The following is a 20,649-nucleotide window of genomic DNA, read 5'->3' as shown; positions in this document are numbered from 1 at the left end:
CTGTTGCAGAGTGAGCCCCTAGAAAATTTCTCCCTTTCTTTCTTTCTCTCTCTCTCTCTTTCTCTCTCTTTGTTCCCCTCCCCTTTCTCCCTCTCTCTGTGTCACACTGGCTTTCAAATAAATTAATCTTCTTGGAGCCAGCGCTGTGGCATAGCAGGTAAAGCTGCTGCCTCCAGCGCTGGCATCCCATATGGGCACTGGTTCAAGTCCTGACTGCTCCACTTCTGATCCAGCTCTCTGCTGTGGCCTGGGAAAGCAGTAGAAGGTGGCCCAAGTCCTTGGGACCCTGCACCTGCCTGGGAGACCCAGAGGAGGCTCCCGGCTCCTGGCTTCAGATGAGTGCAACTTGGGCTGTTGTGGCCAATTAGGGAGTGAACCAGCAGAGGGAAGACTGACCTCTCTCTCTCTCTCTCTCTCTCTCTCTCTCTCTCTACCTCTCTCTACCTCTCCTTCTCTGTGTAACTCTGACTTTCAAATTAATAAATAAGTTTTTTTAAAGTTAACTAAACAAATAAATCTTCTTTAAAAATGAGTTTTCATCCCATTTTAAGTAATGTTTTGTTTCAAGATACACAGAAAGACAGAGTATGCATGTTCCCATCCCTTTGGTTCACTCCCAAATGCCTACAACAGCTGGAGCTGGATCGGGGAGCCAGGAACTCAGTTCAGGTCTCCCACATGAGTTACAGGGATGCAATCATTTGAGCCATCACCTGCTGCCTCCCAGGGGCTCCATTAGTGGGAAGCTGGAATTGGGAACCTGGAACCACATGATAAACCCAGGCACTCTGATGTGGGATGTGAACATTTTAGCTGATGTCCCTTGCATTGTTTTTCCAAGTCAAGAAGTAAACAATTTTTTAAAGTACCAAGTTTGTTTTCAGTGTTAATGCAGTATGTGTGCTCTCTACATATGGAAGCAGAGAAGGGAGAGGGGAAGAAGAATTTGGTTAAGTAGAAGGAAGGCACAGTGGGTAGTAGGTTTGTAAAGAGAAGAGAAGAGGTCTGGATACCATGTGAACCAGCTGTAGTATGGAGGAGGAGATAGGTAGTTCAGATGCAGAATCCTAGAAGCTGAACCACTCCTGAGTTTCAGTATCCACACATGCACTCACTTTTTCATCTTAACCCTCTCTAAAATAACCCTGCTAAGTAGTCGTCTAGTTGTTCATTAAACATCCAGTTTTGGGGGTTAACTACTCTTCAGAAAACGTGTTTTCATAGAGTACATTGTAATCTGTTATATTGAGCTGAAACCACTTTCTCACTAAACTTCTCTTAATGGACCTAGTTCTACTTTAAGGCCAGAGTCACCACTAGTCTGTATTATTCCTTTGTACAAATTAGGAACAGTCCTCTCACTAAAAGGAAAAGTCTTCCGGAGCAGTCGCCTTTACCTGCATTAGGGAAGGTTTACCCTTTTTCTAGCTGGACTTGACCTGTACCAAGATACATGGTTTGTAAGTGAAATATAAACTGGATCTTAGCTCTCCCATCTCTCTTCCCCTCAGCTGGGTACTTAGTGACCAGTAGGAGACCCAACAACTGTAGGTGGTAGTTTTGCTTAAGATCATACAGAAAAATCTTTGTGCACAGCTAATTATATGAAAACTGCTCTTATTTCCCTCTGAATCTTCTGAAGGCCAGACATCAACAGTTCCTCTTGCTGTCTTATGTGATCAAATTTTAGATCTAAAGCTCTTCTTTGAACAAGCTGGTTGACTGTCTTCTGTTTAGTGTCTGATACCCAAAGTGAAATACAGAGATATCCAGGTAGGGGAACAAATATGATGCGTATTGGGCTGTCAATGACAGTCTTTTAGACTGTTAATAAAATCCAAACTGTTACGTACCTTGTTTGGTAGCCAGAGTATACTCTCAAATGAAGACACAAGTATTCTGTATATTTCCTTTTTTTTTTTTTTTGATTGCTAAACATGGTTTTAAAAAAGGCATTTATTTATTTATTTGAAAGGCAGAGCTGGGTGGGGGGGAGGGGAGGGGAGGGAGGGAGGGAGGGAGAGGAAGAGAGAGATTCTATCCTCTGGTTTACTCCACAAATGGTCACAATAGCTGGAGCTGGGCCAAACTGAATCCAGGAACCAGAAACTTCATCCATGTCTCCTATGTGGGTGGCAGGGACCCAAGTACTTGGGCCATCTTCCGCTGCTTTCCCAGGCTGATTTGCAAGGAACTGGATAGGAGTAGAGTAGCCTAGACTCAATCCAGCACTTACTGGGGATACCAGTGTTGCAGGCGGTGGCTTAACCTGCTGGGCCACAATGCCTGCCCCTAAGCATTCTTTTTTCTTATCCAATACTTGTATGATTGATTTTTGTTTTAGGATGTTGAGATTATCTTTAGTAAATTTTAAGATTTTTAAAAAAATATTTATTTATTTATTTGAAAGAGTAACACAGAGAAGGAGAGGCAGAGAGAGAGAGAGAGAGAGAGAGAGAGAGAGAGAGAGAGAAGTCTTCCATCCGCTGGTTCACTCTCTAATTGGCCACAATGGCCGGAGCTACACCAATCTGAAGCCAGGAGCCAGGAGCTTCTTCCAGGTCTCCCACGTGGGTGCAGGGGCCCAAGGACTCAGACCATCTTCTACTGCTTTCCAGGCCATAGTAGAGAGCTGAATTGGAATTGGAGCAGCTGGGACTCGAACTGGTGCCCATATGGATGCTGGCACTGCAGGCGGCAGCTTTACCCGCTACACCACAGCGCCAGCCCCAAGATTTGTTTCATAACTAGCCTGTTGAGATTATTTTATATCAAAAGTTAATATCATCTCTACATTTATATCTTCTACATAGTTAGCAGAGTCACTAGCCAACTACTGAACAAAATTTATTATTGATGACCTGAGTTATATTTGTATCCTTAGACTGTGGTCCGCAGGTGAGCACCAGTAGCATTATATAGGAACTTGCTAGAAATGCATATTCTTTGACTTCACTTGCTAAACTGGGATCTTAGAGTGGGCTCACAGTTTGTTTGACTAGGCCCTCCCCTAGGCAGATAACTCTGAAGTGTGATAAAGGTTGGGAACTACTGCATTGTGTGGATCTCACTGTCATATTGGCATAGATACATTATTCATTATCTTGTAGGTAACTTGAGATTTCTTGGACAGTTATTAATATCCTAATTGAATATAACTCATAGTTTGTTCTTTTATTGTAAGTAATTTTGTTGTATACCTTGGTAGCATATAGAGTTACTAACAACTAATGAATTTTCCTCATCTACCAGTCTAATTACCCTTTCAAAGAAAAAAATGATACTACTATGATTCTTCATAAACCCATGTTGACTCATAGTAATTACTTTGTCTTCAAAACTCTTGGAAACCCTTACACAGTAGTCTGGTTCTCAGGATTAACATAAAATCCTTCTAGTTTGTGCTACGCTAACAAGAGATCCAAGCAAATCAGAAAGCAGGAATTTGGAACTCACACTGGAGACCATAATCCACTAAAGATCCTGGGCAACTCAGGAAAGGTGCTTAAGTCAAAGAATTTTCTAATAGAAGGTGAATTTTAATAACAAGCACAGTAAACCAGTGGAGGGACGATCTCTCTCTGCCTCTGCCTCTTCCTCTCTATAACTCCATCTTTCAAATAAATAAATAAATCTTTTAAAGAAAAGTTGGAAACAGTTCAGTTACTGGCATTATTTTATATGTGTGTGTATACATACATATATATGTATATATATGTAATCATATATATGTGTGGTTTTTTTGTTTCACCTATGTATGGTTTTTTGTTTTATTTTTTTGCTGATGAAGATTAGCCCTGATCCATCTGTGTACTCTGTTTTTCAAACTATGTGTTGATGTTCTTTGTTATTTCTTGTGACCAGTGACACATGTACCTATGAGATAAACTAGCTTGAACTAAAATTTCAGTCTGTAATAATAAAACAGGATTTTTTTCAATGTTAAGCCAATGGACTTATAGGAAATTAATTTATTTAAATGTCGAATGAGAACTTTTGCATATATATAAGTATATGTATGTGGGGAAATAAGAAATGGATCAGGCTTCAAATATTACATAGTTTGTCCAGAGAGGAAACAGACACATAATAATTATAATAGAGCATATCAATTCATTATAGAAATATATGTAGAAAAGGAGTAATTAATTCCCCATGTCATGGGAGTGACAACATTGACATTATAGAAGTGAAATTTGAGCTGGATTTTAAAGGATGGGTAAGCATGAGATAAAAGCACTATGATGAGAATATACTTGGGGAATCTTGGGTCTTATGTGCCTGTACTACAATATGTGTGATGAAAATATTTTTTACAAATGGCTTGAGAAAAACTCTTGAATGCTTGGATTTCCTTTTCTAAGTAGTAGAGATCTAGAACTTTAAAAAAAATTTAAGATTTATTTATTTATTTGAAAGAGTTACAGGGCGGGAGGTCAGGGGGTGGGGAACAGGAAGGGTGAAAAGAGATCTTCCACTTGCTGGCTCAACTCCCTAGACAGCCACAATGGCCATTGCTGGGTCAGGCCTAAGACATGAGGCAGGAGCTTCATCGTGATCTCCCATGTCGGTGGCACCAACTCAACTACTTGGACCATCTTCTACTGCTTTTTCCAGGGCATTAGCAGGAAGCTGAATAGGAAGTGGAGCAGCTGGGACATGAGATAATGCCCATGTAGGATGCCAGCATCATAGGTGGCAGCTTTTCCTGCTATGCCACAACACCAGCCATGAGATCTGAAATCTGTGTCACAGAAAGCTTAATTCTAGTATCTAGTAGATATTAAACTATTAACAAGGGAGAGACTGAAAGCAGGAAGATCTGTTAAAAGACTTTTGATCGTTTTCATATGAAAATAAAAGGAGATTGCTCTTTGACAGTGGGAATGGAGAGAAGAGGATGGATTCCAGACATTTTAGAGAGGGAACTACATAAAATTAGTGAGTGAATAAAGACACTATTTGGTGTTATTAGGGTAGTTAGACTTAAAGAATTATGTAGTGGAAGAGACTTAGAAAATGTATCTCATGATGTGGGGGCCAGGGCAGGGGTTGTGAAGACTGGGAAAGGAGGAGGAGGAAGAGAGAGTATTTAACCACACAGGATAAAAGTTCAATTAAATTCAACATAAAAGATTTTAAATTGCAGTCAGCCTACAAAATGCTGTGCTCTTTAAAAATGCCTATAAATGTTTATTTGTTGAATAAATAAACAAGATAAGTTACAGATTTTTATAATCTATATTTGATTTCTCTAAGTTATACCTTTGTTACCAAAAAGTTAAGACCAATTTATTTTGCTGTATTTATACTCAAGACCATTTAACTCCTTGATGTAAGCATAGCTGATGGTTATTCTCTTTTTTTAATTTTTTAAAATATTTATTTATTTCTTTGAAAGGCAGAATTACAGAGGCAGAGAGAGAGAGAGAGGTTTTCCATCCATCTGGTTCACTCCCCAAATGGCTGCAACAGCTAGAGTTCAGCTGATCAGAAGCCAGGAGCCAAGAGCCTCCTCCAGGTCTCCAATGGGGGTGCAGAGGCCCAAGTACTTGGGCCTTCTTCCACTGCCTTCCCAGGTCATAGCAGAGAGCTGGATTGGAAGAGGAGCAGCTGGGACAGGAACCAGCACCCATATGGGATGCTGGGGCATCGTAGGCAGAGGCTTATACCACTAGCCACAGCACAGGCACCTGATGGTTATTCTATTAATACCATTGCATTCTCTGAACAAGTTCTTACAAAAGTGGAAGTACTTCACATCACCAACAAAATAAGGATATTTCTATAGCAGCAGGCAACCAGAAAGACAAGACACTATTCTGTGTTTTAAATATCCAGAATAGAGGCCTGTGTTGGCGTAGCAGGTAAGACGCTGGCTGCAGTGCCAGCATCCCATATGGACACCAGTTCAAGTCCCATGTGGGGAGCAATCCGGACTAGACTGAGTTACTGGAATTAAGACTTATTCTATGCATCTGCTCTCCCACAATATGGCGCTGGGAGAGAAGTAAACAGCTTCTGCACAGCTGCCTCCAGTTCAACCAATAAACTGTAGGACTTGCTCCTGATTGGAGGAGAGCAGCGTACTCGGCGTGTGGGCAGCCGAGTTGGGATTGGCAGAGGAGGACTATAAAGGAGGAGAGAGACGGCATGCACCAGGAACATCTAAGGGGAACATCTAAGGGAACACCTGTGCAGCCCCCGAGAAGAGCCGGCCGGCGGTGTGCCGCTCCCCTGCGGAAGTGGGGAATGTGGCCAGGGGGAACTGCCCTTCCACGGAGGTGGATGGGATAGTAGCCAACCCGGGAAGAACCAGCAGCAAACCCGGGGAGGGCCGAGCAGACGAAAGAACAGCGCAGGGTCCTGTGTCGTTCCTCCACGAAGAGGGGGAGCGACAGTCCCAGCTGCTCCACTTCTGATCCAGCTCTCTGTGATGGCCTGGGAAAGCAGTAGAAGATGGCCCAAGTTCTTGGGCCGCTGCATCCACTGCACCCATGTAGGAAATCCAGAAGAAGCTACTGGCTCCTGGCTTTGGATTGGCCCAGCTCCGGCCATTGTGGCCATCTGGGGAGTGAACCAGAGGATGGAAGACCTCTCTCTCTCTCTCTCTCTCTCTCTCTCTCCAGAGGATGGAAGACCTCTCTCTCTCTCTCTCTGTGTGTGTGTGTGTGTGTGTGTGTCTGCCTCTGTAAATCTGCCTTTCAAATTAATAAATAAATCTTTAAAGAAAAAAAGAAAACTATCCAGAATACGTTTAGAATGTACTTTTATGCATTTTACACAAATAGTAAATGCAGGTATCAGCTCCTAGGAGTTTCATCTCTTAAATCCACAGATACTAGAAAAGGCTTTATTAAACTCTCTAGCATCTTTTGTAATGGTGAGTTATTGAGAAATAGGTGAATCTCTAGTTGTGAAGGCCTTGGTCTATCTTCATTTTGAATAAAGGCTTAACCTATTTCAAAAAGGAAAAAAGAGGAGAGAAAAAGAAAGAAGGGCCTCTTCTGTAGATGATTTATTTTATGGCCATGACCTCAGAGCCTCTAATTTCAGCCTTGAGAAAGGCCTATGCCCCCAAAATTAGAAGATTAAGGGAAAATCATATGGATGTTAAGAGAATATTTCCATGTGTTTTAAAAAACTAAACTGGATCCTGTTATAGATACCTGAGTTTGTTACTGCTTTTAATGGTGCCTAAGCTAACTGATTTAAGATACTTTGCTCATGTTTAATTCCAAGAAAGGGAGAGGACTTGATACTACTTTATAAAAACATGGGGAAACAAAGGTAGAAGGGCATTTGACCTCAGAGGCTTGCACCCTGCTGCTGCAAACCACATGTAATAGAATAGAATAGAATAGAAACCTGAGAGTACGAATCTGAGAATCCTGACTCCCGGCAAGAGGCCCTGACTGCCAGAGAAACCGCTAGATGGTGCTCTTGGTCACCCTTTCTAATGACACAAGTGCTCCACAGGGTATTTTCTTTGCCTTGCCACAAACTGGCTACTTTAAATCCTTAGCTCTATCAAGAAATGGAATTACAGAAAAGAAATCTTCAATATCTAGACTATTGGTATTCATATTCATCCATTTATTTAGTCACAAAGTTATTCCATTTTATGTACACCTGCCTTGTCATCACAGGCAAGGTCTTGAGACTAGCCTGGCTTCCTCAGCCTCCCTTTTAGTCCTCAGTCAAGCTTTTGGTCTATTCACTCTATGACTCCATGAACATTCTTTTTCCCCTTTCCTCCTTACAGTTGCACCTACCATGTGTAGATGTTTTCATATCTCCATTACAGAATGCACATTCTCTACCTTAAAGTTTCTGCCTAGAGCAGATTTTTCAAGGACTTACTCCCTCCACATTTAATTTCATGATAGCTTATATATTTTCATATTAGGATAAATGTTTATGGCCTGGCTTTTTGCAGTCTCCCTTGTTCATCCCCAGTACCAAGTCCTGTACCTGTTGTATAGATCCTTAGAACCTGTTTAGGGGTAACTCATATGTTTTGCCCACGGGTAACTCTTTTTGTTTTTCGTACTCTTTTTGTTTTAAGATTTATTTATTTATTTATTTATTTATTTGAAAGGCAGAATTACAGAGAGAAGGAGAGAGAGAAAAATGGGGGAGGGGTATCTTCCATCTGCTGGTTCAATCCCCAGATGGCTGCAATGGCCAGGCCAAAGCCAGGAGCCAGCAGCTTCATCCAGGTCTCCTATTCGGGTGCAGGGATCCAAATCCTTGGGCCATCTTCTGTTGCTTTTTCAGGTGCATCAGCAGGGAACTGAATCAGGAGTGGAGCAGCCAGAACTGACACCCATATGGGATGCCAGTGTCACAAGCAGCAGGTTAACTTGCTAAGCCACAATATTGTTCCCTTTTTACTCTTAAAACCTGGGGCCGGAGCTGTGACATAGCGGGTAAAGCCACTGCCTGCAGTGTCAGCAACCCATATGGGCACCGGTTCAAGTCTAGGCTGCTCCACTTCCAATCCAGCTCTCTGCTATGGCCTGGAAAACAGTAGAAGATGCCCCAAGCCCTTAGGCCCCTGCACCCATGTGGGAGACCCGGAAGAAGCTCCTGGCTTCTGGCTTTGGATTGGCCCAGCTCTGGCTATTGTAGCCATGTGGGGAGTGAACCATCAGATGGAAGATTTCTCTCTCTCTCTCTCTCTCTCTCTCCCCCTCTCCCTCTCCCCCTCTCCCTCTCCCTCTCCCCCTCTCCCTCTCCCTCTCCCCCTCTCCCTCTCCCTCTCCCCCCCTCCCTCTCTCTCTCCCTCCCTCCCTCCCTCCCTCCCTCCTTCTTTCTCTGTAGTTCTGTGTTTCAAATAAATAATTTTTTTAAAAAAAGATTGCCAGTTTAGAAGATACTATTTTATTGTAAACACAGCTTACATATCACCCATTGTTCTTAGTTCTATCTATATTGATTCAGACTAGCCTTCATCCCAGGTATGCTGATGGAACAGTTTTTACTCTGTTGTTATAATAGCTTTTTCCCATAAGATCAGATGACTCAGATCTGACCTTCTAAATATTTTATTGGGGGGCACGTGTTGTAGCACAATGGGTTAAGCCGCTACTTGGGACACCTACATCCCATATTAGAGTGCTGGATCCCAGTCCTCTGCTTTCCATCCAGCTTCCTGGTAATGCATCTGGGAAGGCAGCAGATCATGGCCCCAGTCCTTGGGCCCCTTCCACTCATATGGGAGACAAGACAGAGTTCTAGGCTCCTGGCTTTGGCCCGGCCCAGACCCAGCTGTTTCGGGCTTTTGGGGAGTGAACCAGCGGAAGGAGAAATGCTTTCTGTATCTTGCCCTTGTCTTTGTAATTCTGCCTTTCAAATAAGTAACTAAATCTCTGGGAAAAATTTTTTAAAAATTAAAAAGATACCCTAAGTGGCTAAGTGACAAAGTTAGCATAATAAGGAAGTAGATGTTTGTTTATTTTAATTAAAAGCTGCCCCAAGGGAGGAGCACAAAGAAACCTCATAATATGACAAATTGTGTACAAAATAAGAATCTAGATAAGGCAAGAAGGAATTTGTAGACGTTACTTCAAGAGATTTTAAAAATTAGCCAGCAGTTCTTCAGAAACTTCATGGAAGACCTTTCTCTGTCTCTCCCTCTCTAGCTCTGCCTCTCAGAAAAATAAATAAATAAATCTTTAAAAATTAAAAAGATTTATTTGTTATTTGAAAGAGTTACAGAGAAGTTTGGTCTGGGGAGAGTTTCATCCACTAGTTCACTCCCCAGATGGCTGCAACAGCTGGGACTGGGCCAGGCAGAAGCCAGGAGTCGAGAGCTTCTTCTGGGTCTCCCATGTGGGTGGTAGGTGCCCAAGCACTTGGGCCATCTTCTGCTGTATTTCCCTGGCCATTAGCAGGGAGCTGGATGGGAAGTGGAGCAGCCAGGAGATGGCAGGATTGCAGGTGTTAGCTTTACCTGCTGGGCCACAGTACTGGGTCCTCAAATTGCTTGTTCAGTTCTTTCATTCATTTAAAAAACTTTTCATTGAATAATTATTATGTGTCACTCATTGTGCTAAGATATAGGGATATAGAAATCATATAGTGTTACTCCTATCCTCATGGAGTTCATGGACTGGTGGGAAGACCCAGACAGGTAAACAATTACAAGGCATTGAATGAGTGCTGTGGTTAGGCTATGTATAGCAAATTGCAATGCGAGCACTGAAGGACCGAGTCTGGTATGCACTGATAATGGATGCTTTCCCATTGAAGCTGATTGAACTGAAGAAAAAATAAATAAGAGGGATCTAGAAAGAAAAGAAGAGGAGGTATGCTTCAGGCAGAAGGATCAAAGGCACTGTGGAAAGAGACTGTGGTATATGCAAGAAAGTGTATAGGTATGTAGTCTGGTATGGAAAGCATTTAAGATGTTTCTAGGGAAGCAGTAGGAATTGAGACTAGAGAGATAGGCAAAGGGGTAAATTGTAAAGGACCTTATTTTTGTTTTAATTGTGGAGGTGATGGGCTACCATTAAAGGATGTCAAACTGTAAATTGGTAGCAATCTCATGTAAATCACACAGGGATAAGTGAATGGAAAATTGGCACACAACCAAACAGAAAGACCATATAGGAGTAAATTCTTGTCATCTAAGCAAAAAATTACAATAGCTCGACATGGTGACCGATTCAAACTCTTGAGATATTTTATAAGATAGAAACAATAAGATTGACTGAATTTGAATTTTGAATATATATATATGTGTGTATGTGTATGTGTGTGCATATGTATGTATATATTTTATATATTTTAATATATACATATGCATCTATATATCTATCTATATGTATAGATATAGATATAGATATATATTGAAAGACAGGCAGAGAGAGAAAGAGGTTTTCCATCTGCTGCTTCATTCCCCAAATGCCTGTAGTGACCAAAGGCAAGCCAGGCCAAAACCAAGAGCTTGGAACTCAGTCCAGGTCCTCTTTGTGTGTCAGGGACCCAGTACTTGAGCTATTATCTGCTCCCTTTTAAGGTACATGTTAGCAGGAAGCTGAAATTGGAAATGAAGTCAGAACTTGAACCCAGGCACCCAACATGAGTACCAAGCAGCCTTTAATGGCTGTGCCAAATGCCTATCCCAAATTGGAATTTTAAAGAAGTAAAAGGAAAAAACTATGTCGCTGCTGATCAAATTGAATAACATGTAATTACAGATGTATGCTATGTCAGTTAATCATTGGATATGCCTAAAACATATTTTGCATTTCTCTTCCATATTTATTAGGTTCTTATGAGAAATGGGATAAAAGATGAGCCTTTGGGGCAAGTGTGGCTCAGCAGACTAAGCCATCATATGCTATGCTCATCTCTGTTTAAGTGCCTGTTCAAGTCCCAGCTGCTCTGCTTCTGATCCAGCTCCCTCCTAATAGATCTGGGAAAGCAACCAAAGGTGGCCCAGGTACTTGGGCTTCTGCCACCCGTGTGGGAGACCCAGATGGCGGTCTAGGCTCCTGACTTTGGCCCAGCACAGCCCTGGCCATTGCAGCCATTTGGAGAGTAAACTAGTGGATGGAAGATCTCTTTCTTTGTCTTTCCTTGTCTGTGTTACTCTGCCTTTCACATAAATGAAATCTTTTAAGAAAACAAAAGGAAAAGATGAGAGGTTGAATACTTAATCAGATAATGGATCAATGGATTGAGTGCTAGGAGACCTGAATTAGTTATTGTGATCCTGGACAGATCACTTCACTTGTAATTTTTTTTATTTTATAAAATGAAGGGCTGGATAACTGAATCTGAATCCATAGGGAACTTTTGAGAGTGTTTCCAGGGGGGTATTTTAGTTACAAGATTTTATGATCCCTCATTTATGTACCTTATTTACTAAAATCAGTTATTGTGACTGTCAAAGCAGATGGTATATGAGAAAGTGCTATATAAATTTATGCTGCTGTTATAATTTTAACATTAAGCTCTTTGATTTAACTCTAAGCCAGTGGAGCTTAAACTACAGTATCCTAAACAGGAACTGAGGGAGAGGAAAAATGATAGATTATTTTTAATGTAGCAAAATTTGGGGAGTTGAAGCAACTATAACTGCAATGTTTGAGCTGCTTGCTGTGTCCCGTGGGTAAAGTGAGTCTTCTTCTGTCATAGGAAGTCTTTACTTACATGTGTGTGTATGCATATATGTGGTGATGGAAGAAGTTGAGCTTGCATTTACAGCCTTTGTTGAAGAGTAGGGATTCATGGTAAACTCTTACTGTAAGCCAGTAGCCTGGGACTGTGAATAAAAGGAGCTGACAAAATGCTGAGTGGTCTTAAGTACTTTTAAAATTAGAAAGCATTTTACTTTTTAATAGGCTTTTACAGTTTTGCTTATCATTTTTCAGTTAAGATCTAGTGTATTAGGGAAAGTCAGCTTGGTTATCCAGGCCATGGTAGGGGCTGATGTAGATGCCACTGCATAAAAATATGCCACTTTTCATTGTATGGAAAGACAGTGATACGAATAAATGATATTAAATACTAAAATGTGTGACTAGATTTGCTTGCTAAATTTTGGTTTTCTGAGAGTAGAGGGCCTGAGTAAAGTGAGTTTAGTCACCTATCTAATAATTATAACTACTTAGTACCTAGCAGAGAACCAAGAACTAAGTGGTGGGGGTAGGGAGATGGTAGCACTTTGGTTACTCATATTCAAAAGGCAGCAGTTAAGATGCCATGCTGCCACCTTTGGGCTGAGTGCCTGGTTTGAGTCCTGTCTGCTCTGCATCTGATCTGGCTTCCTGCTAAAGCACACCCTGATAGGATAGCAGATAATGGCGCAAATGTTTGGGTCCCTGCCACCCAAATAGGGGAACTGGATTGAATTCCAAGCTCCTGGCTTCAGCTTGGCCCAGTTGTAGCTTTTGTGAGCTTTGGGGAAGTGAACCAGTAGATGAAAGATCTCTAGGCCTCTCTGTCTCTCTACCTTTTTTTTTTTTTTTTTTTTTAAGATTTATTTATTTACTTGAAAGTCAGAAGCTTCTTCTGGGTCTCCCACATGGGTGCAGGGGCCCAAGGATTTAGGCCATCTTCTGCTTTCCCAGACCATAACAGAGAGCTGGATTAGAAGTGGAGCAGCCGGGACTCGAACCGGCGCCCATATGAGATACCAGCACTGCAGGCAGCAGCTTTACCTACTATGCCACAGCGCTGCCCTGTGTCTCTACCTTTCAAAAAAATGAAAATAAATAAAAATTTTAAAAGAAAGTATGTGTATATACTCAAAGGTGCATATAAAACATACTAACCTTACTTGTGAGAGCTTCCCTTACTCAGGCTATATTTGCTCAAGAAGATTAAAGATAATAAGACGAGACAGAAAGCATAGACTAAGAATTTATTAAAACTTTAGAGAAGGCAGAAAAATTAGAAAATGTAAATACCAGCACTCAAACAGTACAGTGTTCTAAGCTTTTTAATGTAACAGAATGGGAGCCAGAGTTGTGACATAGCAGATAAAGCCACCACCTGCAGTACTGGGATCCCATATGGGCACCAGTTCAAGTCCCTGCTACTCCACTTCCCACCTAGCTCCCTCCTAATGGCCTGGGAAAAGCCCAAGTACTGGGGCCCCTGCCATCCATGGGAGACTCAGATGAGGCTCCCGGTTTCCACCTGGCCCATCCTCTGCCACTGCAGCCATTTGGGGGAGTGAACCAGCAGATGGATGATGTCTGTCTCTCTGTAACTCTGACTTTCAAATAAAAATAAATATTTTTAAAAAACTAACAAAGAAGAGTTCTTAATACCCTAACAGACCCTGAAAATTTTACTGTATTATATAGAACAATAAGTATTCTTAATGGGTGATCCAGAGAATTAATGCAAAGGTATATAATATACCCAAAAATACAGGGCTAGGAAAATATTATGGTACATTTTAGAATTCCATAAAAATGTTCAAAGTTAAAAAATTTTTCATGCTTCAGGCAAAAAATATAATTGTCTTAAAAACAGGGGCCAGTGCTGTGGCGTAGTGGGTAAAGCCACCGCCTGCAGTGCTGGCATCCCATATGGGCACCTGTTCAAATCCCAGCTGCTCCACTTCTGATCCAGCTCTCTGCTGTGGCCTGGGAAAGCAGAAGATAACCCAAGTCCTTGAGCCTCTGCACCCATGTGGGAGACCTGGAAGAAGCTCCTGGCTCCTGGCTTCAAATCAGCACAGCTCCAGCCATTGCGGCCAATTGGGGAGTGAACCAGTGGGTGGAAGATCGATCTCTCTCTCTCTCTCTCTCTCTCTCTCTCTCTGCCTTTCCTTATCTCTCTATGTAACTCTGACTTTCAAATAAATAAATGAATCTTAAAAAAAAAAAATAAATAAAGACTTATTGGAATGCCTCATTTCCCAAAGATGCCAAATAAGCTAAGCTTTACTATTTTCATTTCTTATTGTTGACTTTGAGATTTTCTAAACTGTATTCCACACAAAACATACCAAACTTAATCACTATTGTTATTATTCCAAGAACTACATAGACTGAAAATTTAGATAGCTTCTACAATAGTGGCTCAGTTAAATACAAAATGGAAAGCCTAAAGGTCTCTCAGAAAATTAAAATAATAATTGAGAGGGAAAGGATTGCTGCATTCTTTTCTTTTCTTTTTTTTTTTTTTTAAGATTTTATTTACTTATTTGAGAGGCAGAGTTACAGACAGAGAGGGGGAGAGACAGAGAGAAAGATCTGCTGGTTCACTCCCCAAATGGCTACAGTGGCTGGAGTTGGGCTGATGCGAAGCCAGGAACCAGAAACTTCTTCCAGGTCTCCCATGCACGCACAGGGACCCAAGCACTTGTGCCATTTTTCACTGTTTTCCTAGGTCCTAGTAGAGAGCTTGATCAGAGAAGGAGCAGCCGGACACAAACCCCACACCCAGATGGGATGCTGGTGCCATAGGGGGAGGTTTAGCCTACTATGCCACAGTGCTGTCCCGGATTGCTGCACTCTTAATCAGAAAAGCTTGTGCTTAAAATAATAAGGTCTCTTTTATGGGCCCAAAGTCTTCTGTCTTCAAGATGACTAGTATAGTAATTGTCTTCAATTTAACTAAACTGTTACTAGCATTAAAGTTTTTTAGGGCACAAAACACTATTGAAAATATTTTGAAATAAAAATCTTTTGTGTTGAGATATCTTTAAAAAAAAAAAAAAGACGACTAAAAGGCATGAACAGACATCTCTATATCACCCTGAATTTTCTATTTAGAACATTTCGCCTGTTGTCTGTGTGAAGTTTACTTCCTACCTTGGTTTTGCTTCTTAGTTAGAGGTGGGATTTTTATGGAGCATATTGTGTAAGGAAGCAGATGTTTTGAAATATGTTGACAGCCATAGAATTGGTATAGTTTCAAAATGCTGCTGTAATCGTTCACCTAAGGCTAAAAAGAGTCAGAAAACTTTACTTGACTGAAGTATATTACTACCTTGAACTTTACATAGGATAAGGCTTCTAAATTTATTGTGATTAAGGATTACAGTGATTAAATGACAGATTAGGAGTTTAAAATTATTAAAATATTTGTGGTAATGGGTGTGGAGAACATTCTCAGTAGTGGAAATTGAAGGTTATAAATAGTCTTCATTTGAAATGGTTACACGTAAGTAGTATAATACATTTGTAATGAATAAATTAATTTAGCAGTTACACTCTTGTATATTTTGCAATCTTGTTTTTATTCTTTTTCTTTTTAAATAGTATTTGCCAGTTCTGAGCCTGTGCCAGGATTCCAGGGGGATACACTGCAGCTAGCATTCATTGACCTCAGACAAGTAAGATGTAATAATATACTTCTCATTCATTGCTTTCCACCTCTTGCTTAAAAAAAAAAAATCAGAAATGCTTCTTTGCCTTGAAACAATCTTTCTTTAGAAAAATGCTTCTTTTTAAAAAGTTTGTTTATTATTTAAAAGGCAGAGTGACTGAGGGAGATACCTACAACAGCCAGAGCTGGGCCAGCCTGAAGTTAGGAGCCAGGAATTCAATTTGGGTCTCCTACATGAGTGACAAGGACCCACTTACTGGGCTATCATCTACTGCCTCCCAGGATGCACATTAGCAGGAAGCCAGATCAGAAACAGTGGCAGAGCTTGATCCCAGGCACTCTGATATGGGCTGTAGACATCACAAGCAGCCGCTTAACCTACTGCACCCTAACACCCACTCCAGAAAGTTGCTTTCTTGATGACTATGTATCTGGCACTTCTCTCTGAACCTGTATATGTTCAATGTCTCAACTTCATGGAACACGTTCATCAGTTAATATTGAATTTGGTAATCATGTGACTAAATAACTTTGTGCTTTCTCTTAATGACACTTGAAATTTAAGTTATTTCTTAGTGATTTCATGGTCATCTATGAAAGTTAGTGGTATTGATATTAATGTCTGCACAGGCATTCTGCGAAGTGGTTAAGCTGCCACTTGAGATAATAGTGGAGTACCTGGGTTCAGATGTTGGCTCTGCTTCTAATTCCAGCTTCCTGGGAGACAGCAGGTGAAGGCTCAAGCACTTGTACCCTTGCCAGTCATGTGGGAGACTGGGATTGAATTCCTGGCTCCTAGCCTTGGCCTGGCCTAGCCCTAGCTCTTGAGGGTGTTTTGGGAGTGAATCAACTCTGGAAAATTCTGTGTGTGTGTGTGTGTGTGTGTGTGACTCTGCCTTTCAAATAAGTAAAACTTAAAAATTTCCCAATTATAAATGATAAAATTTAATCATATTCTTTTGTATTCTAAAATGAGAAGATGCAACTGGTTCTTGTCTTTCACTGCTAGAGCATGACTTTGAATTTTACGATTTCAGCAGCCTGGATTAATAAATTGAGAAGAGTGGCTATTTTCTGCCTATTTTTGTTTTTTGAATTAACAAACAGTTAAGTAGTGAAATGCCAACTATGAGAATTGACCAAAAAATAAAACTAATCTTGGAAATAGTAGTCTCACATGAAATGATATAAAGCTTTTATGTCAGATGTTAGTGATTATTCAAATGAGGGTGGCTTCAAGTTTTGATGGTGCTTTTATGTTCCCGACATCATACTTTTTTATACTTTTATATGAAGTAGTATATCACTAAACATAAAGGGGGTACTAACACTTTATTTACTTTTTAGTTGAGTTTCTTCACTTTTCCTTTTTTCCCCCCTGGTCTGTGATCCATTTCTGTCTTAATAGGGGGGCTGACAGTTCTTTTCAAGTATACTTAGGAAGGCAAAAGAGCCCTTTTCATACTACTTATAAGGGGTCATGCTTCTGTTTTTTAGTTTGAATTTGATACTGCTTCATGAATTGCTAGGTATGAAAGATTAGGAAGTAGGTCTAGTGGTCAGATTTTACCTGCCCACCCGGTCTTTGCCCTGAGGTCAAACTCCTGATATTTGCTGTACTGAATAGAGGAGCTGATGACAAGTATGAGCTGATACAAGAGGAAAGTTAGAACTATATCAAAGCTGAAGGCCAGAGAATTGGGACTCAATGAGAGACTGTAGCTAAAAGATGGATCATCAGGATTGCCCTCTTCTAAAGAAAAAGAAATAGCTGACCTGTGAGTGAAAAGACTTTATCTTCCTGCCAATCACCTACTTGCTAATGGAAGCCAGTTATCTCAACAACATCTTAGGGCCTACTGCCCTAGCAGACAATGTAGAAGATTAGCACTATGTACTGCCTTATGTGAATATGCTGCCTTAATCAATTTAAATGTGCTGTTTGAACTTGATCTGTATGTGAAAATTATTTTACAAGCAAAGCCTATTATCTGCCACCCTCACTTCTGAAATCAAGTCAGTAAATGGTGAAGGACTATGGTATATATGTCTGCTGTCTTTTACAAAGACCCTGTTTAGTTAAATATAATCTTTCAAGAGGGTTTCAGATGAATATGTGAAATTCCTTTAAGAATATATAAAAACCTTAAAAATTTTAAACTTTAAGATTATTTTGTATAATATTCAGTATGCAGTAATAATTTTTCATAACATTTTTTATATACCAAAGATCAATTTAGTATATACTAAGTAAAGATTTCAACAGTTTGTACCCACAAAGAAACACAAAGTATAAAGAACTGTTTGAGTACTGGTTATGCCATTAATTCACATAGTACAACTGATTAAGGACAGAGATGGGGAGTAGGTGCACAGTGACTCCTGTTGTTGATTTAACAATTGACACTCTTATTTATGAGGTCTGTAATCACCTGAGGCTATTGTCATGAGCTGCTAAGGCTATGGAAGCCTCTTGAGTTCGCCAACTCTGATCTTATTTAGATAAGGCCATAGTCAAAGTGGAAGCTCTCTCCTCCCTTCAGAGAAAGGTACGTCCTTTGATGGCCCGTTCTTTCTGCTGGGATCTCACTCACAGAGATCTTTCATTTTTTTTTTTTTTTAACCAGAGTGTCTTGGCTTTCCATGCCTGAAGTGCTCTCATGGGATTTTTAGCCAGATCCAAATGCCTTTTAAGGGCTGATTCTGAGGCCAGAGTGCTGTTTAGGACATCTGCCATTCTGTGAGTGTGCTGTGCATCCCGCTTCCCATGTTGGATCATTCTCTCCTTTTTAATTCTATCAGTTGGTATTAGCAGACACTAGTCTTGTTTATGTAATCCCTTTGACACTTAATCCTATCATTATATCAATTATGAACTGAAACTGATCACTTTGACTAGTGAGATGGCATTGGTACATGCCACCTTGATGGGATTGAATTGGAGTCCCCTGGCACGTTTCTAACCACGATTAGGGGTAAGTCCAATTGAGCATGTGCCAAACTGTACATCTCCTCCCTCTCTTATTCCCACTCTTATATTTAACAGGGATCACTTTTAAGTTAAATTTAAATACCTACGAATAATTGTGTGTTAATTAAAGAGTTCAACCAATGGTATTAAGTAGAACAAAAAATATTAAAAGGAATAAAATAGTAAGTTGTTCCTTGACAGTCAGGACAAGGGCTGATCAAGTCATTGTTTCTCATAGTGTCCATTTCACTTCAACAGGTTTCCTTTTAGGTGCACAGTTAGTTGTCACCGATCAGGAAGAACATATATATTTATCCCTTTGGGACTGGCTGATTTCACTCAGCATGATGTGTTCCAGATTCCTCCATTTCATTGCAAATGACCGGATTTCATTGTTTTTTTTTACGGCTGTATAGTATTCTATAGAGTACATGTCCCATAATTTCTTTATCCAGTCTTCTGTTGATGGACATTTAGGTTGATTCCACATCTTAGCTATTGTGAATTGAGCTGCAATAGACATTGAGGTGTAGACAGCTCTTTTATTTGCCAGTTTAATTTCCTTTGGGTAAATTCCAAGGAGTGGGATGGCTGGGTCGAACAGTAGGGTTATATTCAGGTTTCTGAGGAATCTCCAAACTGACTTCCATAGTGGCTTAACCAGTTTGCATTCCCACCAACAGTGGGTTAGTGTCCCTTTTTCCTTACATCCTTGCCAGCATCTGTTGTTGGTAGATTTCTGTATGTAAGCCATTCTTAACCGGGGTGAGGTGAAACCTCATTGTGTGGTTTTGATTTGCATTTCCCTGATTGCTAGTGATCCTGAACATTTTTTTCATGTATTTGTTGGCCATTTGGATTTTATCTTTTGGAAAGTATCTATTTATTTTATTTATTTGAAAAATTTCTATTTATTTTATTTATTTGAAAGGTGGAGTCACGGCCGGCGCCGCGGCTCACTAGGCTGATCCTCCGCCTAGCGGCGCCGACACACCGGGTTCTAGTCCCGGTTGGGGTGCCGGATTCTGTCCCGGTTGCCCCTCTTCCAGGCCAGCTCTCTGCTGTGGCCAGGGAGTGCAGTGGAGGATGGCCCAGGTGGTTGGGCCCTGCACCCCATGGGAGACCAGGAAAAGCACGTGGCTCCTGGCTCCTGCCATTGGATCAGCGCGGTGCGCCGGCCGCAGCACGCTGGCTGCGGCGGCCATTGGAGGGTGAACCAACGGCAAAGGAAGACCTTTCTCTCTCTCTCTCTCTCTCTCACTGTCCACTCTGCCTGTCAAAAAAAAAAAAAAAAGAAAAAGAAAAGAAAGAAAGGTGGAGTCACAGAGAGGGAGGGAGGGACAGAGAGAAAGATCTTCCATCCACTGGTTCACTCCCCAAATGGCCACAACAGCTGGAGCTTCGTCGATCCAAAGCCAGGAGCCAGGAGCTTCCTCTGGTCTCCCAAATGGGTGTGGGGGCCCAAGCATTTGGGCCATCTTCCACTGCTTTCCCAGGCCACAGCAGAGAGCTGGATTGGAAGAGGAGCAGCCAGGACTAGAACCGGCTCCCATATGGGATGCAGGCATTGCAGGCGGAGGATTAACCTACTACGCCACAGCGCCAGCCCCCCTAACTCATTCTTAATATACAGAAGAGTTTCACTGAATATCACTGGGAAATGAGATATTCCACAGTTACATAACTGAATTTTCCAAGAAGCTAACGACTATTTTTTAATCACCAAAACTTTAAAAATTTGGGGCTGGCATTGTGGTGTGGCAGGTAAAGCCACTGCCTGTGACTCTGGCATCCCATACAGGCGCAGATTCAAGTCCCAGCTTCTCCACTTCTTCTTCTTCTTCTTTTTGAAAGCTTTTGTTTAATAAATATAAATT

The 20,649-nt window shown here is 41.0% G+C and overlaps 1 protein-coding gene across 10 annotated transcripts in view; it reads left to right on the top strand.

Annotated features, from left to right (window-relative positions):
* Positions 1-20,649, top strand: part of EXOC6 (exocyst complex component 6) — a 324,395-nt gene that overhangs the window by 268,708 nt on the left and 35,038 nt on the right. For 9 of the 10 annotated variants that reach the window (XM_051823933.2, XM_070057614.1, XM_070057613.1 and 6 more), the window contains one exon: positions 15,735-15,808. The exons of the other annotated variant lie outside the window; for it this stretch is intronic. In XM_051823933.2, coding sequence (XP_051679893.2) covers positions 15,735-15,808 — 74 coding nt within the window. The remainder of the gene's footprint in view (positions 1-15,734; positions 15,809-20,649) is intronic. 10 annotated transcript variants of the gene reach the window in all.

The sequence above is a fragment of the Oryctolagus cuniculus genome, chromosome 15 (genome assembly GCF_964237555.1).
Source record: "Oryctolagus cuniculus chromosome 15, mOryCun1.1, whole genome shotgun sequence".
Lineage (NCBI taxonomy): Eukaryota > Metazoa > Chordata > Mammalia > Lagomorpha > Leporidae > Oryctolagus > Oryctolagus cuniculus.
The sequence above is the reverse complement of the archived record's forward strand: the minus strand, read 5'-3'. Positions and strand labels throughout refer to the sequence as shown.